Source organism: Crinia signifera, chromosome 4, assembly GCF_055691185.1.
Source record: "Crinia signifera chromosome 4, ASM5569118v1, whole genome shotgun sequence".
Classification (NCBI taxonomy): Eukaryota; Metazoa; Chordata; class Amphibia; order Anura; family Myobatrachidae; genus Crinia; species Crinia signifera.
Genome location: NC_139220.1, coordinates 323,719,871 through 323,736,774, shown reverse-complemented (window position 1 = coordinate 323,736,774; position 16,904 = coordinate 323,719,871). Strand labels below are relative to the sequence as shown.

General features: G+C 53.1%; 1 protein-coding gene across 5 annotated transcripts in view; it reads left to right on the top strand.

Moving 5' to 3' along the window:
• The window catches only part of PLD2 (phospholipase D2), an 80,720-nt gene that overhangs the window by 44,317 nt on the left and 19,499 nt on the right, over positions 1-16,904 (top strand). For all 5 annotated transcript variants that reach the window (XM_083185712.1, XM_083185710.1, XM_083185709.1 and 2 more), the window contains exons 3-18: positions 686-794; positions 1,406-1,536; positions 4,084-4,235; positions 4,318-4,414; positions 4,834-4,899; positions 5,024-5,082; positions 5,670-5,762; positions 6,497-6,649; positions 9,400-9,549; positions 10,871-10,954; positions 12,092-12,170; positions 12,863-12,973; positions 13,859-14,035; positions 14,627-14,753; positions 15,334-15,452; positions 15,566-15,679. In XM_083185712.1, coding sequence (XP_083041838.1) covers positions 698-794; positions 1,406-1,536; positions 4,084-4,235; positions 4,318-4,414; positions 4,834-4,899; positions 5,024-5,082; positions 5,670-5,762; positions 6,497-6,649; positions 9,400-9,549; positions 10,871-10,954; positions 12,092-12,170; positions 12,863-12,973; positions 13,859-14,035; positions 14,627-14,753; positions 15,334-15,452; positions 15,566-15,679 — 1,809 coding nt within the window. In that variant the 5' untranslated portion in view covers positions 686-697. The remainder of the gene's footprint in view (positions 1-685; positions 795-1,405; positions 1,537-4,083; positions 4,236-4,317; positions 4,415-4,833; positions 4,900-5,023; positions 5,083-5,669; positions 5,763-6,496; positions 6,650-9,399; positions 9,550-10,870; positions 10,955-12,091; positions 12,171-12,862; positions 12,974-13,858; positions 14,036-14,626; positions 14,754-15,333; positions 15,453-15,565; positions 15,680-16,904) is intronic.

Below are 16,904 nucleotides of genomic sequence, written 5' to 3'. Positions count from 1 at the left end.
GGCTCTGCGCCTCGCTCGGTGATGAATCCTGGGTTGGCTCTGCGCCTCGCTCAGTGATGAATCCTAAGTTGGCTCTGCTCCTCGCTCGGTGATGAATCCGGGGTTGGCTCTGCGACTCGCTCGGTGATGAATCCTGGGTTGGCTCTGCGCCTCGCTCGGTGATGAATCCTGGGTTGGCTCTGCGCCTCTCTCGGTGATGAACCCTGGGTTGGCTCTGCGCCTCTCTCGGTGATGAACCCTGGGTTGGCTCTGCGCCTCGCTCGGTGATGAATCCGGGGTTGGCTCTGCGCCTCGCTCGGTGATGAATCCGAGGTTGGCTCTGCGCCTCGCTCGGTGATGGATCCTGGGTTGGCTCTCATCATTGGGTAAGTGCAGTATCTTGATGAATATTCAGTTGGCTCTGCATTTTGGCTAGGTGATGGAACGTAAGCGGGTGACAAGTAAGACCATAGTTCTTGATGTTCGGACTTGGCACTTAGTTGGTGGATGTAGAGCAGCAGGCAATCATGAATGACTAGAGATCGTAGTACCTCAACCATTGGACACCACACATTACCTAGGAGAGTGGCTGATTGTCATTGTGTTCCGTGTCTGTCCACATCAGTAATACGTGTACTGGTCTCATTTATACGGTGTTTTATATGGTCCTACTACACCTTCCTCATCATCTACCGCTTTCCTCAAGGTGACCACTACGATGCTGACCCCGGACAGCACTGACGGATGTTTCCTGGACTCCGCGGCCTTAGATATCGAACTCTATGAACTGGACTCTATGCGAGAAGATGAAGACGGTATGACGTGTCCTGTTGTTGCTGATATTTGTTGTTGTATGGTTTTATTTTGTTTAAGCATTTAGGAAACCATATCTGTTTAAAGCCTCACTAAGCACGAGCTAGCCGCCCACTCGGTGCCCGAGCTAGTCGGGGCCCGAGATAGCCGCCCCCTCTCGGTGCCGGAGCTAGCCGCCCCCTCTCGGTGCCGGAGCTAGCCGCCCCCTCTCGGGGCCCGAGCTAGCCGCCCAGTAGGCACCCTAACTAGCCGCCCACTCCGGGCCCGGGCTAGCCGCCCAGTAAGCACCCTTTCCATGTGTGTAGCAGGTAGGTGAAGTGTTACCCAGGCTTTCAGCTTGTGGATCGTTAAGGCTAATTATCTAATTACCAAACAAATCTACGTAATTGACCACTAGAATCTAAACTGTGCAGGTGATGGAGGTGGTGTTGTCCCTAGCAACTAATTGTATTTGGCCCCTTTTCCAGTGTTTATATCTGCCATTGGTGGTGCAGTTGGAGTATTATGTAGTGCTGTATATGAGGGTGATACGGACGGAACGCCTGTTTATGTGGGATTCTTTAGTAAGTGTATTCACAGAGATTTTCTTATGTCGTCCTTGTGTTATTTCCAGGTTCTCATCTCAGTCCCTTCCTCACCGTCTATGACCAGAAACCACTCAAACATCCGGGGCCTGTATTCCTGAGAGGCCTCCCAGTTATAGCCCGCATATCCCAGGTGGAGCGTTACACTAGTGGCTCAAAGGTGATTCGAACCCTCCCCCTGCAGGGTGACACAGACAGAAGGGAGCTATGAGCCTGCCCCTCCCCCTGCAGGGTGACACAGACAGAAGGGAGCTATGAGCCTGCCCCTCCCCCTGCAGGGTGACACAGACAGAAGGGAGCTATGAGCCTGCCCCTCCCCCTGCAGGGTGACACAGACAGATGGGGACTAGGAGCCTGTCCCTCCCCTTGCAGGGTGACACAGACAGAAGGTAACTATGAGCCAGCCCCTCCCCCTGCAGGGTGACACAGACAGAAGGGAGCTATGAGCCTGCCCCTCCCCCTGCAGGGTGACACAGACAGAAGGGAGCTATGAGCCTGCCCCTCCCCCTGCAGGGTGACACAGACAGAAGGGAGCTATGAGCCCGCCCCTCCCCCTGCAGGGTGACACAGACAGAAGTGAGCTATGAGCCTGCCCCTCCCCCTGCAGGGTGACACAGACAGAAGGGAGCTATGAGCCTGCCCCTCCCCCTGCAGGGTGACACAGACAGAAGGGAGCTATGAACCCGCCCCTCCCCCTGCAGGGTGACAGACAGAAGGAAGCTATAGGCCTGTCCATCCCCCTGCAGGGTGACACAGACAGAAGGGAGCTATGAGTCTGCCCCTCCCCCTGCAGGGTGACGCAGACAGAAGGGAGCTATGAGCCAGCCCCTCCCCCTGCAGGGTGACACAGACAGCAGGGAGCTATGAGCCTGCCCCTACCCCTGCAGGGTGACACAGACAGATGGGGACTAGGAGCCTGCCCCTCCCCCTGCAGGGTGACACAGACAGATGGGGACTAGGAGCCTGTCCCTCCCCTTGCAGGGTGACACAGACAGAAGGTAACTATGAGCCAGCCCCTTCCCCTGCAGGGTGACACAGACAGAAGGGAGCTATGAGCCTGCCCCTCCCCCTGCAGGGTGACACAGACAGAAGGGAGCTATGAGCCTGCCCCTCCCCCTGCAGGGTGACACAGACAGAAGGGAGCTATGAGCCCGCCCCTCCCCCTGCAGGGTGACACAGACAGAAGTGAGCTATGAGCCTGCCCCTCCCCCTGCAGGGTGACACAGACAGAAGGGAGCTATGAGCCTGCCCCTCCCCCTGCAGGGTGACACAGACAGAAGGGAGCTATGAACCCGCCCCTCCCCCTGCAGGGTGACAGACAGAAGGAAGCTATAGGCCTGTCCATCCCCCTGCAGGGTGACACAGACAGAAGGGAGCTATGAGTCTGCCCCTCCCCCTGCAGGGTGACGCAGACAGAAGGGAGCTATGAGCCAGCCCCTCCCCCTGCAGGGTGACACAGACAGCAGGGAGCTATGAGCCTGCCCCTACCCCTGCAGGGTGACACAGACAGATGGGGACTAGGAGCCTGTCCCTCCCCCTGCAGGGTGACACAGACAGAAGGGAGCTATAGGCTTGTCCATCCCCCTGCAGGGTGACACAGACAGAAGGGAGCTATGAGCCAGCCCCTCCCCCTGCAGGGTGACACAGACAGAAGGGAGCTATGATCCTGTCCCTCCCCCTGCAGGGTGACACAGACAGAAGGGAGCTATGATCCTGCCCCTCCCCCTGCAGGGTGACACAGACAGAAGGGAGCTATGAGTCTGCCCCTCCCCCTGCAGGGTGACGCAGACAGAAGGGAGCTATGAGCCAGCCCCTCCCCCTGCAGGGTGACACAGACAGCAGGGAGCTATGAGCCTGCCCCTACCCCTGCAGGGTGACACAGACAGATGGGGACTAGGAGCCTGTCCCTCCCCCTGCAGGGTGACACAGACAGAAGGGAGCTATAGGCTTGTCCATCCCCCTGCAGGGTGACACAGACAGAAGGGAGCTATGAGCCAGCCCCTCCCCCTGCAGGGTGACACAGACAGAAGGGAGCTATGATCCTGTCCCTCCCCCTGCAGGGTGACACAGACAGAAGGGAGCTATGATCCTGCCCCTCCCCCTGCAGGGTGACACAGACAGAAGGGAGCTATGAGCCAGCCCCACCCCCTGCAGGGTGACACAGACAGAAGGGAGCTATGAGCCAGCCCCACCCCCTGCAGGGTGACACAGACAGAAGGGAGCTATGAGCCTGCCCATCCCCCTGCAGGGTGACACAGACAGAAGGGAGCTATGAGCCTGTCCCTCCCCCTGCAGGGTGACACAGACAGAAGGGAGCTAGGAGACTGCCCCTCCCCTTGCAGGGTGACACAGACAGATGGGAGCTATGAGCCTGCCCCTCCCCCTGCAGGGTGACACAGACAGAAGGGAGCTGTGAGCCTGCCCCTCCCCCTGCAGGGTGACACAGACAGAAGGGAGCTGTAAGCCTGCCCCTCCCCTTGCAGGGTGACACAGACAGAAGGGAGCTATGAGCCTGCCCCTCCCCCTGCAGGGTGACAGACAGAAGGGAGCTATGATCCTGTCCCTCCCCCTGCAGGGTGACACAGACAGAAGGGCGCTATGATCCCGCCCCTCCCCCTGCAGGGTGACAGTGATACTATTATACAGTACAGGTATTGGTTGCTGGGTGTGTGCTCAGTCACTGTCCCCCCCTCTCTCTGTATAACAGGTCCGCACCAGCACTTTATATACCGTAGACCTGGCGCACGGTCCCTTCCAATGGAGCATCAAAAAGAAATTCCGAAACTTCCAGGAGCTTCATCGGGATCTCCTCAGACACAAAATATTCACCTCCCTCCTCCCCCTCAACCCCCTGACCCGGTACGGCTTCGCAGTGTACGTGGCTTATTGTCTTGTGGCCGGTCTCTGCCAGTCATGACTTATACCATTATACCGTCCCCAGCTTTGCTGTGACGCGGCACCACGTGGAAACCACTTCTGCCATGCCCTCACTGCCTCGCGTCTCCGGAGAGTCGCCACAACGGGCGTCCAGCAAACAGGTGCGTTCCCAGCCCTCGCCCTCTTCCAGTACCGGCTAAATTAGGGACCTGCACTGCACCCAGTCACAGATCAGCTTTCGCTGGTGCCAAGCCGCAGACTGATGTAAGGCGATAACTGATTGGCTGAGCAGGTGACGCTAGTGTGTTAATAAACAAACCTGTGGATTGTGGGTGCGCGGATGGGGCGAGTTTGCTGCAGGCTTAGTTTGCATGCATTATTACAGGATGCAAATCCCAGTGATCCGGGAACCGGCGTTAACCCTTTACTCGCATTTCAGCCGGAATTTTAGGGAATAGTTTTTGGAGATCCCTCGATCTTAGGGGAATTCCGTTCCTGCAGGAATATTGTTCCGGAACTCTCTCCTTGATTTCTGCGTCCTTGTTCCCGCACTGACACACATCCATCTTGTTACTTGCAGAAGTACCTGGCCGAGTATCTCAACACGCTGCTAACCAAATCCTTCTACCGAAACTACCACGCAATGGTGAGTCATACCCGAAACGGGACTGGGGAGGCTTCCAACCGCCCGTCCTCCATCTTGGTTTTGTGTCGTCCCGCCCTCCGGAACTTGTTTTTTTTTTTAATAACCGTACCCCTGTTTCTTTCAGATGGAGTTCCTGGAGGTCAGCCACCTGTCCTTTATTACAGACCTTGGACCTAAGGGACTGTGAGTACGAAGCCTTCAATCTCAACCTGATCTAACGGTAAACGGCCAAGTTCCGAGTCCGGCATAACCTGACCAGCGGGAGCGTCCGGCGAGGTCTGGGCGCCCGCGATGCGTTATATGGGGCGATGTTGCGATCAGTGATGATTTGGGTGGTGGCACGCTTCCAATTGGATGTTCTGCACGCCCAATGGGATGATTCCATGGATGATGCGGGTCCGATACATGTGGTGGCGTCCAGTGATGCAATATATCGTTGGGTGGTTCTGTCGCTCCCGAGAGGCCCCTCCTGAAAATCACCTGTAGTGCCGTGACTGCTGCGGATCTTGTGTCTCCTTTAGGCAGGTGAAAAAAATTCCCCAGTAATACCGGCTGTGGGCCGCAATTACATTACCCCCTCTGGGATCAATTAGCTGACCTGACACGCTAGCTGACCTATTACACGCTAGTGTTACACGCTAGGTGACATCATCTCTGCTACGTGCTGGAAGGAAGACTGACCGTCTCTCATCGCCCTATGTAAAGCGTGATGTGTGCGCGCTGAGCCGTCCTGTCTGGTAATTTGTGTATTTTAATTATTTATTTTGAAGGGAAGGTTTCATATTGAAAAGATCCGGGGGTCACAGAATCCAAGGTCTGAACTGCTTCGGCCACCACCAGATCTGCTACCGCTGGTCCAAGAGGTCAGTCCCGTGGGCAGTCCACATACAGCGTGCCTTGTATTCCCTCCAATAGCAGAGGCCCTGCACCAACGTCCTTCATACGGGGCTTCCCAACAGTAGTAGGGGCAGGGGTAGCCCGGGTGTGGATTGAAATTTCCACTGGTCAATAGGTCGGCACCACAGGGTCAACATTGACACAAGGTCGAAACGTAAAAAGATCGACATTTTTTAAAACTTTTTGTCACTGCCGACACCTGTCTACATGGATCCCCATTGGGAACTTTACTGTTCGCAATTGGAGTCCATGTAAATATGAAAGTATGAAAATGTCCAAAAAATGAATGAAAATGATGAAAAATTGTCATTTTTGTGTGGACAACAATTGTCCCGTCGACCTGTGCTTGTGTCGATCTTTTGACCTAGACACTATAGAGCTATCATACAGATCCTGGGCGGACCACTTGCAACGCTCCAGTTGTTCTGGAACTACACATCCCAGCCTGCCCTGCCATAGCTCTGCTGTTAATGCATACTTAGACTGCAGTAGGGCATGCTGGGAATTGTAGTTCAGTAGGATTCCTCAGTCGCTCTCTGACCTCTGTAATGTCTTCCTCCGTTGCACCTTCCCCTCGTGTCTCACCCGTTCTGTCCCTGCCATTAATAAGGACCATCACGCCCCACTCCTGTCTGTGTCTCATCCCTGGACCCAACAGAGCGCGGTCTGAGTGGAACCTGACGCTTTGTCTCCTCTCTAGGTGGCTGGTGGTAAAAGACTCGTTCCTCCTGTATCTGAAGCCGGACTCGGGGGAAATCACTTTCGTGCAGCTCTTCGATCCCGTATTCAACACCCAAGTCGGTAAAAAATGTACAGAGACCAAATACGGCGTCCGGATCGAGAACTATTCCAGGTTATGAGGAGACTCACCATCTCCGTCCACTTCTACCTACTATAATTTCCTGCCGCATGTTCCATTCCTACCAATGGCTCATCCTGCCCACTGTAACCTATGCATTGTGCCTCCCCTGGTAATTACATGGGCAGGATGAGTAACCCATTTATGCAGTAGGTATCATGTCTGTCACTGTTCATTTTATCATTGTACATCTTCTTTACATGTGTTGCACCTGGTCACCCATGCAGCGCGCCCAACATGGCTGCCTCGCCTGGCACACACTTGTATAGAATTAACAATACATGCTCCTGACTGTTTTGCAACAATCTCACCAAGTATATTTGCCTCTCCCCCATTATGTGCCATGCGTTCCAGTCATTGCCTGCCCCATCCTGTGTTTGTCCTTTTAAAGCGCACCCAAAATGGCCGCCACACCTCCGTATTATGTTCACGGCTTGGATCTTTCATGCAGGGTACACTGGGAGGGATCTGATTGGATCCCTCTCAGTGCAAATAGGCTTCTATTCGGCAATGCCATTGAGTTTAAGGTGCTGAATCACCCGCAATCACTCGGTCACCAGCCATTGGACAATTTGCATCAGGTGATCACCTGTCGAGCGATCAGTGTGGTCTGTGTTATATCATTAATGCACAGTGCTGGCGTAATGCTGCAATTTAATTATCTCTCATAAAAGTAAAGCAATTAATCTCATGCGCTGACCACGATGGGATTGGGGATTAGTGGGTCATACAATTAGCGTCTATTCTGAGTGATTATTCTCCCGTGGGATGTCATTGTTGAGGCCGGTGACCGCCGCTGTGTGTAACCCAGGAACCTTGCGGTTGATATACGGTACGCCTCGCTCTCGCCCAGTAAGCAGGCCGTAGCTGACGGCTCCCCAGACTCTGCCTGTAGCTGTGTAAGAGAACGAAGAGTGCGATTTGTCTGTTGTCGCTGCAAAGGCTCGTCCGGGCGCTGTGCCAGGAGAATCAAGTGGCCTCTTTAATCCGAGTAACGTGACCCTGTGCATTCCCTCGGGCGGCGTGAAGTGACCGTTGCTGAGAGGAGCTGTAAATAGCTCTGGGATGCACCCGCTTCCCAGATCAGTCAGGGGTTCCTATGGGGAAACAAATATCTGCAGTGCACAGCATGGCCTAAGCCTCGCCGAGTCCACCCCAACTGCTTGTGGCTACCCTGTGGGCCAGAGATGTGGCCAGGCGTTCCGGGGCTATAGAGGAGATAGAGAGGACAGTGGGCACTGTAATGGGTTATGTTCAGTCCTACATCAGCAGTACAGGCGGCGCTGCAAAGCTTGTACCGTGTGTATTACATCATACGGTCAGCCGGCACAGACGTGTGCAGAGGGCCCTGCTCGGGAGGGGAGGGTCTGTCATCTAAAGAATGGGATATGGTCACTATTTAGGTCAACACCTGAAATAGGTCGACATGGCTTGAAGGTTGACACAAGCATTAGATCGTCAATGGGAAGGTCGACAGTCAAAAACTGACTGTCATGATTTTTTTTTTATTTGAGCTGACATGTGCCGACAGGTGGAATTTCATGCCCTAGGGCGTGTTGGGAGAATATAATAGTGTGCCGAGCGCAGGGAGCCCTGCGGGGGGGGGGGGACACGGTGCACTTTGACGGTGTCCATGTCGATTATGTCGACATTCAGGACAAATAACCTTGAAAAACTCATATTTACCTTTTGACCTTGCCATTGTCGACCTAATACTTGTGTCAACATTCCAACCCTGCGAACCTTAGCCATGTCACCCTCTTTCAGGTGTTGGCATAAGCCCTGTCGACCTTCAGTGTAGTCGGCGCAGTGACCCATGTCATTGATAAGCTGGTGGAAGTGGCAGAGAGCTTTAAGCAGTAGTAGTACTATTGTGTGCTTCTTCTACAGCTTTGTCGTAGTCTACATTTCCATCTGTGGCCGTCTAATTTTGGAGACATTTGATTGGTCAGCCATGATGGGACTTGTAGTTCCGGATTATCTGCAGGTCCTAGGGGAAAACGGGTTATCCGCAGGTATTGCGTTGACGCCAGTGAAATGCGTTGGGTATTATAGATGGTGCGCCAGAGTTACTTGCCAAGACACCGCGGTATATGTAATAGTGACGAGTATTCTTTAATCAACCAATAAAAATACAGCGATAGTAATCAGAGATAACGTAATAGGTATCCAGGGGATTTAGTCTTTATGTCAAGGGTCATTGATTCGACATTTTTACAGTATCGACATAGTCAGAGTTAATTAATATGCTACATTGGCATTCAACCATGTTGATGAATGTCAACAAAATAGGCCAACCCCTTATCCAATTGGTGTCATTTATAAACGAATCTCACTGTCCCATTGGTTGTAACCGTCTCAGAGGTAAACCCAGCTGGACGAGGCGTGCAGCTTTCCATAAAACCCAGTTGCTAATAGTGGCCAGCTATGGTTTTCTTAGTGACGAACAGCTAAATCTCGCGTCGGCAGTGCTGACATTCACTGTGTCCTTGGATATAGATGACAAGCCGCAGTAAGAAGGTTAAGTCCAACCAGGAGGATGCGAGTGGCTGTTATAGCCTTCAGCTGAGTCTCCCAACGCGTTTCGTCTCTGGCCGAGTTAAGGATAGTCACCCATTGATGAGTAGAAGCATAAGGCATGTCCGTAAGGTGCTGTGATTGATTACACCCTATAACCCACTGCCCGCTCTCCTGCTGCCGTTCCTGTGCCCACGAACCAGATACTGAACATTTGTAATTTACAGGACGCTGATATTGAAGTGCAGCGGGTACCGCCAGGCACGTTGGTGGGGGCAGCAGATAAACCAGCTCGCTCTGGATCATGGGAAGGATTTCCTGAGCATGCACCGGTTTGATGCCCATGCTCCGGTGCGGCAGAAGACCCAAGTGAAATGGTGAGGATGTGTATGAGGACCTCCGTCTGACTCACCATGATCTGCTCTACTGCCCCTCCATCTGCCTACTGCCCCTCCATCATCTCTGCTCTACTGGCCCTCCATCTCTGCTCTACTGCCCCTCCATCATCTCTACTGCCCCTCCATCATCTCTACTGCCCCTCCATCATCTCTACTGCCCCTCCATCATCTCTACTGCCCCTCCATCATCTCTGCTCTACTGCCCCTCCATCATCTCTGCTCTACTGCCCCTCCATCATCTCTGCTCTACTGCCCCTCCATCATCTCTGCTCTACTGCCCCTCCATCATCTCTGCTCTACTGCCCCTCCATCGTCTCTGCTCTACTGCCCCTCCATCGTCTCTGCTCTACTGTTCATCCATCATCTCTGCTCTACTGCCCCTCCATCATCTCTGCTCTACTGTTCATCCATCATCTCTGCTTTACTGCCCCTCCATCGTCTCTGCTCTACTGCCCCTCCATCGTCTCTGCTCTACTGCCCCTCCATCGTCTCTGCTCTACTGCCCCTCCATCGTCTTTGCTCTACTGCCCCTCCATCGTCTTTGCTCTACTGCCCCTCCATCGTCTCTGCTTTACTGCCCCTCCATCATGTCTGCTCTACTGCCCCTCCATCATCTCTACTGCCCCTCCATCATCTCTACTGCCCCTCCATCATCTCTACTGCCCCTCCATCATCTCTACTGCCCCTCCATCGTCTCTGCTCTACTGCCCCTCCATCGTCTCTGCTCTACTGCCCCTCCATCTTCTCTGCTCTACTGCCCCTCCATCGTCTCTGCTCTACTGCCCCTCCATTGTCTCTGCTCTACTGCCCCTCCATGGTCTCTAGCCTACTGCCCCTCCATGGTCTCTAGCCTACTGCCCCTCCATGGTCTCTAGCCTACTGCCCCTCCATGGTCTCTAGCCTACTGCCCCTCCATGGTCTCTAGCCTACTGCCCCTCCATGGTTTCTAGCCTACTGCCCCTCCATGGTCTCTAGCCTACTGCCCCTCTATCGTCTCTAGCCTACTGCCCCTCCATTGTCTCTAGCCTACTGCCCCTCTATCGTCTCTAGCCTACTGCCCCTCCATTGTCTCTAGCCTACTGCCCCTCCATTGTCTCTAGCCTACTGCCCCTCCATTGTCTCTAGCCTACTGCCCCTCCATTGTCTCTAGCCTACTGCCTGCCCCTCCATTGTCTCTAGCCTACTGCCCCTCCATCGTCTCTAGCCTACTGCCTGCCCCTCCATTGTCTCTAGCCTACTGCCTGCCCCTCCATCATCTCTGCCGACTGCCCCTCCATCATCTCTGCCTTTCTGTCTTCAGGTTTGTTAATGGGTCCAGTTACTTTGCTGCTGTGGCGGATGCTCTCTTGCAGGCCCGGGAGGAAATCTTCATCACAGATTGGTGGTAAGGGTGAACTTCATAATGATATCTAGGGGGTACCTGTAGGACTGCTCTAGTACATGGTGACGTCCAGGGGGGTTCCTTTAGGACCGCTCTAGTACATAGTGACATCCATGGGGTTTCTGTAGGACTGCTCTAGTACATGGTAATATCCACGGTACCTGTAGGACTGCTCTAGTACATGGTGACGTCCAGGGGGTACCTGTAGGACTGCTCTAGTACATGGTGACGTCCAGGGGGTACCTGTAGGACTGCTGTAGTACATGGTAATGTCCAGAGTACCTGTAGGACTGCTCGAGTACATGGTGACGTCTTGGGGGGACCTGTAGGACTGCTCTAGTACATGGTAATGTCCAGGGTACCTGTTGGACTGCTCTAGTACGTGGTGACATCCATGGGGTTACTTGTAGGACTGCTCTAGTACATGGTGATGTCTATGGGGTTCCTGTAGGACTGCTCTAGTACATGGTGACGTCCAGGGGGGTTCCTGTAGGACCGCTCTAGTACATAGTGACATCCATGGGGTTTCTGTAGGACTGCTCTAGTACATGGTAATATCCACGGTACCTGTTGGACTGCTCTAGTACATGGTGACGTCTAGGGGGTACCTGTAGGATTGCTCTAGTACATAGTAATGTCCAGGGTACCTGTTGGACTGCTCTAGTACGTGGTGATGTCTAGGGGGTACCTGTAGGACTGCTTTAGTACATGGTAATGTCCAGGGTACCTGTAGGACTTCTCTAGTACATGGTAATGTCCATGGTACCTGTAGGACTGCTCTAGTACGTGGTGACATCCATGGGGTTACTTGTAGGACTGCTCTAGTACATGGTGACATCTTGGGGGTACCTGTAGGACTGCTCTAGTACATGGTAATGTCCAGGGTACCGGTTGGACTGCTCTAGTACGTGATGACATTCGTAGGGTTACCTGTAGGACTGCTCTAGTATATGGTGACGTCTAGGGGCTACCTGTAGGCTACATAGTGATGTCTAGATTTTTCCTGTGGGACTAGCATACTAGAGAGTACATGGTGACATTCATGGAGTATCTCTAGGACTGATGTAGTACTTGGTGAGATCCAGGGGGGTTCCTGCATCTGGCATTTCTGCTTCAGTTTCTAATGTCTCATCTGTGTAGGCTCAGCCCAGAAATCCACCTAAAGCGACCAGCAATCGATGACTCGTGGAGGCTTGACATCATCTTGAAACACAAGGCGGTCAGTACAGGCGGCGTTTCAGATCTTTGCATCTCCTCAATGACACAATAAGCAATATCTTAAATACAAGCTGTGCGTAGTAGATGATGGTCACGTACAATTCCAGAGAGGAGAACGTTCTCCGGTGTAATTCTTTCTCCATCTCTGCAATATTCCATAAATCTGCTCCCACATCCTCCGTTCACTAACCAGTCATCATAACAGCGTAGCGAGAGGCCAACAGCATGAGAACTTTAACTATGAGAGGTGGACACAGAAACAGCGACCACGTGTCTGTCCCAGGGTCATGATAAGGTCACCTATTACCTTGGGCATCCTTTGTTGGAAGGTACACCTGGCATTAGGGCGGATATACGGGGCATTGCTATACATATTTTGCTTTGGTTGGGATTCACCACTCCATGTTTGGATGGTCTATCAGAAGAACAAGTCCTCAGCTGCTGGTAGTAGGTCCTGAGAAGCTGGGTCAGCTAGGGCAGCGATAGTGATTGCAGATGTAGTTATCAGGAGTCCAAGTCTGTTAGAACTCAACTTATTTGAAAGGGCTGATGGGTCATACACATAGGGAATGGGGATATTTATTTATGATCCTTTGTTCACATAGCACCCACAGATTTTCCAGCAAAGTTGTCTTCTGCTTCGCTTTGGCTCTTTGTACTGTACTGTGGTAATAATACGGTTTCATATCACAGGATGCCGGAGTGCGGGTTTGTGTGTTGCTGTTTAAGGAGGTGGAGTTGGCTCTCGGCATTAACAGCGGGTACAGCAAAAGGGCATTAATGCTCCTACACCCTAATATCAAGGTAAGAGAAGGAGACCTGCACCCCAATACCAACAATGATGCTGCAAAGTTACAGAATGTCTTACCAACTACACCCTCATGGTGTCTGCTTACCTGGGTGCTCTCATAGTCTTCCTCTCACCCCATCCACATGAGTCTGCTTACAGTGCCAACTCCCCATGTCCTCCTTCATGTAGCTGATGGGTCACCCAGATCATGTCTCCTCCATAGTCTTCCTCTTTCCCCATCCCCATGTATCTGCTTACAGTGCCACCTCTCCAGCTCTCCCTCTTCATGTAGCTGATGGGTCACCCAGATCATGTCTCCTTCGCAAGTCTTCCTCTCACCCCATCCCCATGTATCTGCTCACAGTGCCACATCTCCACCTGTCCTTCATGTAGCTGATGGGTCACCCGGATCATGTCTCCTCCATAATCTTCCTCTCACTCCATCCCCATGTGCCTGCTTACAGTGCCACATCTCCATCTGTCCTTCATGTAGGTGATGGGTCACCCGGATCATGTCTCCTCCATAGTATTCCTCTCACCCCATCCCCATGTATCTGCTCACAGTGCCACATCTCCATCTGTCCTTCATGTAGCTGATGGGTCACCCAGATCATGTCTCCTCCATAGTATTCCTCTCACCCCATCCCCATGTGCCTGCTTACAGTGCCACATCTCCATCTGTCCTTCATGTAGCTGATGGGTCACCCGGATCATGTCTCCTCCATAGTCTTCCTCTCACCCCATCCCAATGTATCTGCTTACAGTGCCACCTCTCCACCTGTCCTTCTTCATGTAGCTGATGGGTCACCCGGATCATGTCTCCTCCATAGTATTCCTCTCACCCCATCCCCATGTGCCTGCTTACAGTGCCACCTCTCCATCTGTCCTTCTTTGTGTAGGTGATGCGTCACCCGGATCATGTCTCCTCCATCGTCTTCCTCTGGGCCCACCACGAGAAGATGGTAGCCATAGACCAGTCTGTGGTTTTCCTGGGTGGCCTAGATTTAGCCTACGGGCGATGGGATGATCACAGTTACCGGCTGACAGATGTGGGAGCTATGGAGAAACAGGAGAAGGTATTTATTGCTCTATACAGGGATTGAGGTGTGTCCTCCTGAGGCTGTGCCTGTGTCCTCCTGAGGCTGTGCCTGTGTCCTCCTGAGGCTGTGCCTGTGTCCTCCTGAGGCTGTGCCTGTGTCCTCCTGAGGCTGTGTCGGTTACTCAGTCACTTTACTCCTGTTACTCTGTTCCGTTACTTCTCTGTCCCCATCACTTTACTCCTGTCCTATTACTCCAATTACATTGCCCCTGTGCCTCTCCAGCGCGTGGCCCCTGTGCCTCTCCAGCGCGTGGCCCCTGTGCCTCTCCAGCGCGTGGCCCCTGTGCCTCTCCAGCGCGTGGCCCCTGTGCCTCTCCAGCGCGTGGCCCCTGTGCCTCTCCAGCGCGTGGCCCCTGTGCCTCTCCAGCGCGTGGCCCCTATTCCACATTACACAGCATATAAAGTCTTCTGCTGCTCCTCAGCCTGCCTGCGGCTCCTCGCCTGTGATCCTCCTAGTTCTCCATGTTACACTTCCTCTATTTCCTCCTTTTCTCTGATATCATTTTCTTTTGCTGTCTGTCTCTTGCTGCTCCCTACTCCTTTAAGGTGGCCTCCTGCTGTCTCTCAGCAGGATGTATCCTCGGCTGACGGCATTTCTCCGGAGGAGCCGGCAATGACGTCCCAGATATGGCTGGGCAAGGACTACAGTAACCTTATTCTCAAGGACTGGGTGCAGCTGGAGAAACCATTTGAGGGTAAGAGATGGAAGTGTACGCCAACCTTCTATTGTCTGTGTGTGGCCCTGCAGGGGGAGGGGCGGGCACATAGCCCCCTTCTGTCTGTGTCAACCTGCAGGGGGAGGGGCAGGCTCATAGCTGCCTTCTGTCTGTGTCACCCTGCAGGGGGAGGGGCAGGCTCATAGCTCCCTTCTGTCTGTGTCACCCTGCAGGGGGAGGGGCAGGCTCATAGCTGCCTTCTGTCTGTGTCACCCTGCAGGGGGAGCGGCAGGCTCATAGCTCATTCTGTCTGTCACCCTGCAGGGGGAGGGGCTGGCTCATAGCTCCCTTCTGTCTGTGTCACCCTGCAGGGGGAGGGGCAGGCTCATAGCTCCCTTCTGTCTGTGTCACCCTGCAGGGGGAGGGGCAGGCTCATATCTCCCTTCTGTCTGTGTCACCCTGCAGGGGGAGGGGCAGGCTCATCGCTCCATAAGCATATAACCTATTCCTGCTATAGTCAGCGAGCTGCGCTTCCCCCTCTGCTTCCTCTGAGCCCCCCCCCCCAGCATATGCAGCAGAACCCCTAGGACATGGCAGTGCTATATTCCTGTAATTATAGATTTCATCGACCGGATGAAAAATCCCAGAATGCCGTGGAGAGATATAGGCGCCGTGATCCACGGTAAAGCGGCTAGAGACGTCTCACGGCACTTCATCCAGAGATGGAACTTCACTAAGGTGGGTACTAGAGGCCGGGTGGGTTCTGGGTCCTGCTCAGTGATCAGGGCACAGTGAGGGTCCGCTGTGCATGCCGCAGGTTACCCCTCTCTGCCCACACTTCTATATTACAGATCACTAAGAGCAAGTATAAAGGTCCTTCGTTTCCGTATCTACTGCCGAAATCCCTCAGCACAGCAGAGAGGCCGTCGTACACGGTGCCGGGATGTCACAGCGCCACGGTGCAGGTGATGTAGTGTGGGTGGTGGCAGGTGATGCAAGGTGAAGGAATTGCAGTGGGAAGCGCAATGGTAGAGAGAGGTAGTGATGCTGAATGCATCCAGAAGTAGCAGAGAGTCCGAGGTGTAGTAGCTGTGCGTGCTGGATGTGTACAGGAATAGCAGAGACATGGAGGTGTAGTAGCTGTGTGTACAGGGATAGCAGAGACATGGATGTGTAGTAGCTGTGTGTACAGGGATAGCAGTGACATGGAGGTGTAGTAGCTGTGTGTACAGGTATAGCAGTGACATGGAGGTGTAGTAGCTGTGTGTGTGTACAGGAATAGCAGGGAGATGGCAATGTAGTAATTGTGTGTTAATGTGTACAGGAATAGCAGATTTGCAGGTGTAGCTGTGCGTGCTGGATGTGTACAGGAATAGTAGAGAGCTGGAGGTGTAGTATCTGTGAGTGCTGAATGTGTACAGGAATAGCAGAGGGCTGGAGTTGTAGTAGCTGTGCATGCTGTATGTGTACAGGTATAGCAGAGTTGCAGGTGTAGCTGTGCGTGCTGGATGTATACAGGAATAGCAGAGAGCTGGAGTTGTAGTAGCTGTGTATGCTGGATGTGTACAGGTATAGCAGAGTTGCAGGTGTAGCTGTGCGTGCTGGATGTGTACAGGAATAGCAGCGAGTTGGAGGTGTAGTAGCTGTGTGTACAGGTATAATAGTGAGTTAGAGGTGTAGTAGCTGTGCGTGCTGGATGTGTACAGGAATAGCAGAGAGTTGGAGGTGTAGTAGCTGTGCGTGCTGGATGTGTACAGGGATAGCAGAGACATGGAGGTGTAGTAGCTGTGTGTACAGGTATAATAGTGAGTTGGAGGTGTAGTAGCTGTGTGTGCTGGATGTGTACAGGGATAGCAGATAGCTGGAGGTGTAGTAGCTGTGTGTACAGGTATAGTAGTGAGTTGGAGGTGTAGTAGCTGTGTGTGTGCTGGATGTGTACAGGGATAGCAGAGACATGGAGGTGCAGTAGCTGTGTGTACAGGTATAATAGTGAGTTGGAGGTGTAGTAGCTGTGCGTGCTGGATGTGTACAGGTATAGCAGAGAGCTGGAGGTGTAGTAGGTGTGTGTACAGGTATAGTAGTGAGTTAGAGGTGTAGCAGCTGTGTGTGCTGGATGTGTACAGGAATAGCAGAGACATGGAGGTGCAGTAGCTGTTAGTGTGTACAAGTATAGCAGAGAGCTGGAGTTGT